At 46.6% G+C, this 10,627-nt stretch overlaps 1 protein-coding gene across 1 annotated transcript in view; it reads right to left on the reverse strand.

Moving 5' to 3' along the window:
• The window catches only part of DPP6 (dipeptidyl peptidase like 6), a 1,044,825-nt gene extending 1,044,054 nt beyond the window's left edge, over window positions 1-771 (reverse strand). Inside the window, exon 1 of the mRNA XM_075587874.1 lies at window positions 343-771. Coding sequence (XP_075443989.1) covers window positions 343-393 — 51 coding nt within the window. The 5' untranslated portion in view covers window positions 394-771. The remainder of the gene's footprint in view (window positions 1-342) is intronic.
• Between the last annotated feature and the right edge of the window lie 9,856 nt (window positions 772-10,627).

Consider the following 10,627-nt stretch of genomic DNA (forward strand, 5'->3'; position numbering starts at 1 on the left):
CTCTCTGGGGAAGGAGGGGGAAAGGGGAAGTAGCCTTACCCCCCCCCCCCCCCACCACCCCAAAAAAAACAAACAAACAAACCCATCAACACATTAAAAAAAATAACACACTATACAAATGTGACACAACGAGCCTCACACCCGCGGCAGCGTGAGTAACACGCCCCCCGCCCTGCGTCCCTGGCAGCGGTTTCCCAGCGCTGTCCAGCGCAGGAACTTAACAAGAAGTCTCTGTTCTCTTGTGCAGGTGCTGCCTGGCACAGCGCGCCGGGGCTAACCGGCAGTGCGCCCAGTGACCAGCCCACCGCACCCCCGGGTCCCAGCCCCCAGGCGGCCACTCACCATCACGTTCCCTTGCATCTTGGCCGTTTTAATCATCGCCTTCTCCTTCATCTTTGCTCCTTGTTGTTGGCTTCTTCTTCTTCTTCTTCTTCTTCTTCTTCACCCCGCTGGCGCAATGCTGCCTCTGCTCTGCTCAATCCATTTGCTTTGAGGACTTTGCCGAGCTCCCACTCCCGTGGCTGCCGTGGGGGATGTGTTTCCAGGCTGCTGCTGCTGCTTGCCTCTTCCTCGTCCTTTTTGTTTTTTTTTCTGAATGGGAAGGCTTGGAGTCAACACCCTTATTATTCAGATTCAGCCCAGTGACATGTGGTAAACAGAGACCACGCGCGTGGCTCGGGGTGTCTCTCCTGTGATGTGTCTGGAGACGGCGCTGGCGCTAGCCGGGCTCTGAATGACATTTGTCCCCGACGGGTGGGAGAAGGCCGAGCGCTCCGGCAAGGGGGGGGGGGGGGGGGGTGGGGGGGAGAGAGAGAGCGCTCTATCTACAGGACTCCCAGGCAGGGAGACGCGCAGCCACTCAGCGACTGGAGCAGGGAAGCTGGGAGAGGCAGGGGAAGGGTGCAGGAGGCAGGCAGGGGAAGGGTGCAGGAGGCAGGCAGGGGAAGGGTGCAGGAGGCAGGCAGGGGAAGGGTGCAGGAGGCAGGCAGGGGAAGGGTGCTGGAGGCAGGCAGGGGAAGGGTGCTGGAGGCAGGCAGGGGAAGGGTGCAGGCAGGGGAAGGGTGCAGGAGGCAGGCAGGGGAAGGGTGGAAGAGGCAGGCAGGGGAAGGGTGCAGGAGGCAGGCAGGGGAAGGGTGGAAGAGGCAGGCAGGGGAAGGGTGCAGGAGGCAGGCAGGGGAAGGGTGCAGGAGGCAGGCAGGGGAAGGGTGCAGGAGGCAGGCAGGGGAAGGGTGCAGGAGGCAGGCAGGGGAAGGGTGCAGGAGGCAGGCAGGGGAAGGGTGCTGGAGGCAGGCAGGGGAAGGTTGGAAGAGGCAGGCAGGGGAAGGGTGCATGGATTCTTTTTTTTGTTCTTGTATTCTTCATTTATTAAAATAAAAAACATGGTACACAACATTGGGGATCGAGGAGTCCCCATCCTACATGCACATTATGTGGGTGTGTATATACACTCTTACATACATACACATAAGGAGTGTACACTCTGTACATTTTTATGTACATGTACAAATATAACACGTGTTTAAGTGGCGTATTTAAACATGCACGCATGTGCATGATGGACACACAAGCGTTGCTTAATGTGAATGTGCTTGCAGGTTACTACGGGACACACGTTACGTTTCTATGGTTGCGCTCATTTGCTAGCGCCGCTGCTCGGTACAGGGAGGCGCTGGAGATGCTGAGTGTGAATGTTGCTGCTCGGTACAGGGAGGCGCAGGAGACGCTGAGTGTGAATGTTGCTGCTCGGTAAAGGGAGGCGCTGGAGATGCTGCTGCTGCTGCTGCTGCTGCTTGGAACGTTAGCCCGGGCCGCCGCGCGCACAGGGTTATTACCCATAGGAAAATGTGTCTTCCGTGGGGCTGCAGCCCAGAGAGCGACTGCGATGATGGGAGATTAGACACTTTAATGCTGATCCCCTTCTCATATGCACAGATCTGAATATGACATCTTCAGCGCCACAAAGCCTTTTTATTTATTTTTTTGCAGTCCTCTATGGCACTATCTGATAGGGTCATTCCGATCTGTGCACTGAAGGGGTTAAACACGCGTGTGCAATAACAAAAACACATCACGTCCATGTCATGCACTGCTGATGGCTACGACAAAAAAAAAAACCAAAGCACAAAGAAACCCCGCCCCGGGAGCCAGATGTATTGAAAGGCAAGTCACATGCGCAGGTACACAGGGTAATAGCAGCGCTGCACCATACCTAGCCCCCTCACATCAGCGCTGCACCCAGCCCCGCCCCGCCCCCTCACATCAGCGCTGCACTCTACCCAGCCCCGCCCCCTCACATCAGCGCTGCACTCTACCCAGCCCCGCCCCCTCACATCAGCACTGCACCCTACCTAGCCCCGCCCCCTCACCTCAGCACTGCACCCTACCCAGCCTGCCCCCACATCAGCACAGTACCCTACCCAGCCCCCCCCCCCCCACATCAGCACTGCACCCTACCCAGCCCCCCCCCCCACATCAGCACTGCACCCTACCCAGCCCCCCCCCCCACATCAGCACTGTACCCTACCCAGCCCCCCCCCCCACATCAGCACTGCACCTACCCAGACCCCCCCACACACATCCCCCCACACCCCACATCAGCATGGGGCATTTCTCTGCCACTTTGTAACAAGCCCTTTTATTCTCTTCTCAAAATGAATCTCATGCAACGCTGGAGATCCTGAAAAAGAGTTCTGGTCATTGAGTGGATCTTTGTATGGTGTGACAGATAGATTTGATGTAAAGTACTGTACTCTTTCATTCATTTTATAATTACCCCAAGGAAGGAGCCTTGTTTAAATTGGCATCTATAAAATATGTACTCATCTAAGTTGTTTCCTGGTATGTGGTTGGGTTTTCTCTATCATATAGATATAGTACATACTTTGAGATTATTAATGCACTCTAACTATTTCAGAAGAAATTCATCCGATTTCTTGATCATTTTATGTTTTCATAAACATAGGCGCATGCTTTAACATGGGCTCGCACTCCCAGAGTAAAATCAGTTGTTAACCTTGTTAGGGAAGTGACCACGAAATGATTTCCAAATAGTACCTCCTACTGGTTCTTATCGGCATGAAACCTTTTTTGTTTTAAATCAGCAATCGGTTTCCCATCACTAATTTTGCAATTGATATTATTAAAATGTCTTGTGCAATAAATATTGCCATCTGGTAAACTATTTTAAAAATATGTATATATTTTCCTGTTATCTCATTTGGAGCTGAGGCAGTGCAGATGTCCTATCACTGCTGAAAGATAAACATTTTATACATTCATACATTTATTTTCAGTGCTGTGCATTAGACAGTATTTAAAATGCACACATTCAGCTTCTGGGTGGGAACTTGCAGTTCAAAATATCACGTTTAAACAATTTACTCTGACTCAGTCTGCTGTGTTAAAGCAGCAAGCCATACTGGAAAAGTTTTACAGAGTCAGAACCGGTGCTCCCCCAGTGCTGAACCGTGCTATCTATACTTCTGGTTCCTGAGACATTTACATTTGGATGTGGTGGTAATTATGGTCCCTTTTGGGAAATCAGTATGGCTGCCATCTAACCCGTACTATCACAGGCTAATAGGACACCGCACAGTTTTCAGAGCATGACATCACAGCTTCCTATTGGATCACGCTGCCAGCCGCCCCTAAAGGTAGGAATAGTGTGGTTCAGCATAAGGCCTCGGCCAGGGTGGCGCTGAGAGGGCGGGCGGGCACGCTTGCCGCGATGAAACACATTTGTATGTGGCCAGTGTGAGCGAGCACCTGAGCATGTGCGGCGCTCAGCTGCTTGCAGAAGCAAGCAAATTTGTTTATGCTGCTCGCTGGCGCATCTCGTGAGTGGTTCGCCCAATGAATGCAAACTAGCTCCATGATGTCATGGCCACGCCCCCTGACACGCCCTCATACACGAAAACTAGCAGGCCAGGAAAAGCACGGCCAAGCAGAGTGCATGACGTCATGGCACTCGAGTGCCAGAGCGCCCACTTCTGGCCTGGCCGCAACCTTTGAGGACACCCAGTTCAGATTCTGTAAAAACATATCCAAGAAAGGTGGCTTGCTGTTTTAAAAGTAGGTTACTGTTAATAAATATTCAGATACTAAACAGTTGCTGTAAAGCAGAACTGAAGATTAGCAAACCCAACTATACCAAGTCTTGCCTAATAGTTTGCTGGATCCAAGTATCTATGACCTCTAGATTAGGGGTGCTCAACTCCAGTCCTCAAGCCCCCCCCCCCAACAGGTCAGGTTTTCAGGATATCCCAGCTTCAGCACAGGGGGATCAATCAGAGGCTCAGGCACCTGTGCTGACACGGACTGATTGAGCTACCTGTGCTGAAACAGGGATATCTTGAAAACCTGACCTGTTGGGGAATTCGAGGACTGGAGTTGAGCACCAGTGCTCCAGGTAACCAAGTGATATATTTTCCACAACTAAGGTAAATTTAGACATGATGTGCCATTGGTCCTAAGGATAATGAGATTTTTTTCTCTGCACAGAAGAAATTTTCCTTTGGAAAACTCAACATATGAGTATTTCAGTATTAGGTGATACCTTTTTATTTGGACTAACAATAGATATTATAAGACAAGATTTCAAGAGTTATCTCTTCCTCAGGTCAAGCAATTCATACAGCATAATTACACAATAACTCAACAAGAAATGAAATTTGTCATTTCAGTAGTTTTCTTTCTTCTTCAGGACAAAGTTGTTAATGGTTACTTAGAAATAGTATATATCACCTCTGATTGATTTAGAGTTTCTACTCATTCTTTTACTTCTGTACTTCTGTACTTCCCTGGCAGGTGCTTATCCAAATCCTGGTCATACATACTATATATGGAATACTAATTTCACATTATATGATAATTTCACATTATATTATGATATAGTTATGGGATGACTAGCTGCTAGCTGTTGTACAGTATTTTAAATCCATGCTTATGCGTTCATTGAGCAAAAATAGCTGAAATTACTAACCCTACATATGTGCTACCAGAATTCACTTTTATATTGGCAATATGAAATATACAGTTATTAGGAATTCTAAATCTAAAAGTATGTCTTCTTTACACCCTCAGTACAAATCAGGTATTTTCCCCAAAGTACTAGTTTGTTAATGTTTAATCTTACATGCACACAGCCCTAGCCTCTCTGACCTTGAAACTGATTTTCTGACTTCAATCTGATTTTTTGAGACTTGAACACTGGATTTCCCAAAACACACTGTTTCTTTAACACTGACAAGACTGTAACAATGGTATTTGGGACCAAGGCTAAACTTCAGATAAAACCAACTCTAATACCATCCTAGCCTCTGTCACTAGTTTCAAATATCTCGCCATGTGGTTTGACTCCCACTTACCTTTTGGGCTACACATGGATACCCTGACATCCAAAACCTATGCCAAACTAGGAGTACTTTATAGGATCAAATCCTCCCTAAGCCCACTAGTCAGAAAGTGTATTGCACAGCAGATGCTAATACCAATTATAGAAATATAAGGGGGAAAAGCGGAGCACATCAGTCCGGACTTTCTACAACACTGCTTTTCTGTTCTGGGGATCACTGAGAGGATTTACGTGAGTTTTTGCACATTACTGTAGGTGTGTGTTTGGGACAATTTACCCTGCTAGCGCTGGCGGGTGACGTCACCCGTCACCGCTTGCGAAAGTTATATTTCGCTTTGCGGCGGCGTTGCGGGCTTTCGGGCATTTGATTTGTTCAGGGGCTGTCACATGAGGCGACAGTCCTTGAAAATTCAAATATTCCCGGCTTCCAAAGTCCGCAACACGTGACGTCGCTCCGTCGCATTGCCTCCGTCGCGCTTACTGTAAGCGCACGCGGCGGCAATGTATGAGACCTGTAACTGTTACATACGCCTATAACTTATTTTACCTTTAACTGTTCATGCAGTGTCTTCATTTATAATGTATAACCCTGTTCACCTTATGTAATGCAATGTCTTTATATATAATGTATAACCCTGTTCACCTTATGTACCCATGTATTTGTAACCATGTATCTGTCATCATAACTCTATGCCCAGGACATACTTGAAAACGAGAGGCAACTCAATGTATTACTTCCTGGTAAAACATTTTATAACATGTTTTTTTAGGACTGGAGTCGGGAACCACGGATGTACTGTAGGTGAGCACGCTTCATGTACTTGCACTGGCTACGTGGGAATGCTACTTTACCTACATGTATATAACAGAGCACATCTTAGCTTCGCAATGTGGCAAAGCAATTTATCAACTGTGTCCAAAATGAACTTACAAAGAAACATTAACATCTCCACACCCATCAATATGTTTGGTTTGTACATAGGCTTTTTAACTTTTATTTTTGGTTGATAAACTTACTTACGGCAGCTCACCTGTCACGCACCCCCCGACTATATAAAGAGAATCTCATTAAGCCCTCTAATCAACATGCTTTTGTCTTCACAAAATCTGAAATAGGAACCTAAAAGTTTTAGCAATCCTGTTCATTGTATCAAATATTTAGCGCCCTATATTTTTACCTATAAACAGTATAAATTCGGAAACTACTCCAACAGAAAAAAAAGCGATTTACAAATTGTAACAAACATACCAGATTATACATGTTGATAGTGCATTAAAATGGTATATAATAAGCCCTCCATATTTTCATTACAAGAGACCTCCAATGTAGGGCCATATAGCAAAAGGTAGGACAAGAGAGTGTATTTGGGAGGAAAGTATTGAGATGAATACAAGTGAATTTGCTTCATTTCGCTAAAAGTGAAGCAATTTACATCAATTTTGAAGACACCAACAGGTGGGAAAAACAGAGAATCCCAATATAAGAAGAAAGGCAAAATACTCCAAATGTCAGTAGGATGCCAATAGCCACGTCATGCCTTACAGCAGCGGTGCGCATACTGGGAGGCGGGAGATTTTTCTGGGGTGGCGCGGGCTGTTGCAGAGGTCCTGCGCTCTTCCGCCAGGCATTTAATTTAATGCCGGGGGATGGCGTGAGGCCTCTGCAACAACAAAAAAATCTTACATGGATTCAGACGCTGTGACGTGTCTCCATGGCAATGCGGCGTCAGATGACGCCGGGTCATGTGATGTGACATCACCGACGTCAAATGACGCCGCGGGTCACGTGACCTTGTGACGCGACTGGAAGGTGGTAGGGGGGGGGCACAGCTTCGGCATAGGCCAGACAGGAGGGCGCAGCAGGAAAAGTTTTGCGCTCCCCTGTCTTACAGTACGTTTCAAGACTTAACCACACGGATTGTCTTTGGGGTGTAAGTCTCAAATTCATGACATGATCCATCCCTATTAAAAAGACAATCTAAACAACAGAATGAAATGTGAAAAATCCATAATACTGTTAAAACCGCAGACATGTTTTAGGAAGAATATCTAGAGATTGCACTTTGAAACATGCATACAAGATTACATTTATTAGTCGAGTAAATATGTCCTCGCAATTTCTGCATTTAAAAACCGGCTGACGCTTACAATGTGTTTAATGCGATTCTCCTGCATAGATTGTATGGATATTGTGTACCTGTTTCTTACTTCAATTGTTTTGGAACTGGTGTTTTACATGTTTTTCTATTGAACTTTTTCTACTTGACTACAGGCATACCCCGCATTAACGTACGCAATGGGACCGGAGCATGTATGTAAAGCGAAAATGTACTTATAGTGAAGCACTACCTTTTTCCCACTTATCGATGCATGCACTGTACTGCAATCGTCATATACGTGCATAACTGATGTAAATAAGGCATTTGTAACAGGCTCTATAGTCTCCCCGCTTGCACACAGCTTCGGTACAGGTAGGGAGCCGGTATTGCTGTTCAGGACGTGATGACAGGCGCATGCGTGAGCTGCCGTTTGCCTATTGAGCGAGATGTACTTACTCGCGAGTGTATTTAAAGTGAGTGTACTTAAACCGGGGTATGCCTGTATAAAACATAAGCCAGAGATGTATTAATATTTTCTATTCCTTTGCACCACTTGAAGCTACCAATGTTGTCTCTTAACTATGTTCAAGAGAACAGTCACTGGAAACACCCAGGCTGCATCCAGGGTCAGCGCTTAGGCGCTGACCCATGCTGAGGCGCGCTGACGCTTCTCAGTGAGCCCCTGCAGCCGCAATGAGAGCGGCTTTAGCAGGGACTCGCGCACGCTTCCAGAAGCGTGCGGAAGCGTAGGTCTTAATCAAATGATAAACATGCAGGAGATTGTAGGTGGCGGTGCAGCTGCCTTGAAAAGAACAATGACCAGACTTGCAATAAAATTTAAGTACAAAAATTTATTGGCACATGTAGAAGCAGCAAAAAAGTCCTCTTACGAGTTTTGCGTGGTTACCCACGCTTTATCAAAGAGTATACTGGTCATAGTTCTTTTCAAGGCAGCTGCACCGCCACCTACAATCTCCTGCATGTTGTTCATCTCTTCGGTAGGAGCACGCCGACAGCACAGATCTCCAGCGACTGAACCGAGTGAGTAGCTTTTATCATTCAGCTACTCCAAGTGTCACAGTGTTTACACAGCAATCTTAACCACTGACAACCACATACGATTTACCTATCAACGGCTAGTGGAAGTCTATCAAGAATGGTTATAGTATACACGGTTTGTGACATCATAGACTTATGTGGATAAAGGAGGTCTAAACTCATTGTGCTGTCCTTTTGAGAAGGAATACAAGACTGCAAAGGCTATTATACCTATGTTTTAAAAATGTGGTTATTCCCAGTGAGCATCGCTAGGGGAGCATTAACCCCTTACTCTTCAGCTATCTTATTCAAATGTTAGATTTTCGCGCTCACGGGAGCGCAGGGCCGGTCACGTGAGCGGTTCGCCCAATGAGGGCGAACCAGCTCCGTGACGTCACGCCCCCCCCCCCTCCCGACACGCCCCCGGACGGCGCGCAGACCAAGGCCAGGGAAAGCACCCGCTTTCCCTCAGCCTCCGCGCGCCTCTGCACGGCTGCAGTCCTATGGACACAGCCTTACTCTGCAAGTTTTATTTCCAGGCTCAGCATGAAGTCAGGGTACTATTGGTATTTTTTTTTTTCTGCAGTGTCTAGTGATGACCTGAAATGCAGTCATGTAAAACTGGACTGCAGAGTACTTTTCTATGCACAGGGTTTTTTTTGTTTTTAGAACATTAAGCTCCAAGCAGCTAGGTCTCATTCTCAAATTTGTTTGCAACTTTCCCATGGAAGATTCAACAGCACATGCTTTACATACAGTATTTCAATTGAGTTATTATATTATTATCTGAGTTCCCTGCACTGCTGCAATACTTATTCACTAAAACAAAATGCACACTGAATGTAATCAATTTCAAGAGTGATTTTAGATGTTGTTTGCAAAAAAAACCCCAAACAAAACATGTTTCCTTAAGATAAAGCTACTTTATCTTACATTAAAATGCTGATAAAGAAGGTGAGGTTAATAAATTGCGGTGAGGGGTAGAAATGATAACAATAGGTCACCTTGCACCCTTATGTATTTAGCTGTTACTTCTCATAATGCAGTTGGCCAGAATTTTTTAGGATATTTATAAGAATATTTAGTTGTATTCAATGTGAATTTAAACATTAAATATAGAGTATGAAGAACATAGAGAGTGTTCCCAGCACCCAATAGAAATTATCAATGTAAACGACACTGAACGTTATGCAAAAAAGTGTAAATTTATTCCCCTATTTCATCCACCACCCCTTCCCCTCCCCTCCTTATTTTCCATTACCTCCTCTCCCTCCTCATTTCTTTTTGCCTTTAATACTTAGTGTGCTATTTGGATACCATTTGTGGTTATACTTGTGTAACGGATTTTCTGGCCTAGCCTGACCCACCCAATCTCACATTGGCCCCTGTGGTCTAACCAGTCCCCATTACATGGTTGTGTCTGGTGGTGCACCTGTTCGCAACAGGACTCCTGAGTCTCCCACATGATGTAGTGTGGGGATTGCCAACTCAGACAGGCAGCTGAGGTAGTGTGTGTGAGTCCTACCTATATCCAGTGCAGCGCCTCCACCTCATCAGGATCTCTGCGTCCGCAAGGAGATGGTTCTGATGAGGAACTCCTTCTTGGTGGTGCCTTCCCCTGCTGAGTAATTCCAGACTCACACAGTGAAGTGTCTTTATTCAAGGTCATTCTTTATTGTTGCTTGGTATGGGCTAGCTGCCCCTTGCAGCGATTTACTCAGCCGCAAATCTCGCAGTGTGATCCTTTCAAAGGTACACCCTCCCAATGGAGTGGGATCCCCTCTCCCCTCAGGGAGATCACCCCTGTGCGAGGTCTCTGGACACAGTATGGCGTTGACAGCTTGATGCTGATTGATATAGAATGGGACCACTAGTTACAGCACTAGTGGGCCGCTTTCTCCCAGGTCTCAACGCAGACCTGCTCCTTACTCCAACACACTAACTTTGAGCAGTGCTGTGCCTTATATCTTCAGGGGGCAGGCACATCTCTGATGTCACTAACGGTGGACTCAGAGTATGTAGCTCCTCCCATCCACACATAGGGCACTTCACTAGGGTCTGAGGGCAAACCTCCATGATTACTGCTGGCATCCCTGTAACTTACCAGGCCTTACTGCCAGCAGGAGGGATAACTGCA

Source organism: Ascaphus truei, chromosome 2 (genome assembly GCF_040206685.1).
Source record: "Ascaphus truei isolate aAscTru1 chromosome 2, aAscTru1.hap1, whole genome shotgun sequence".
In the NCBI taxonomy this organism is placed as follows: domain Eukaryota; kingdom Metazoa; phylum Chordata; class Amphibia; order Anura; family Ascaphidae; genus Ascaphus; species Ascaphus truei.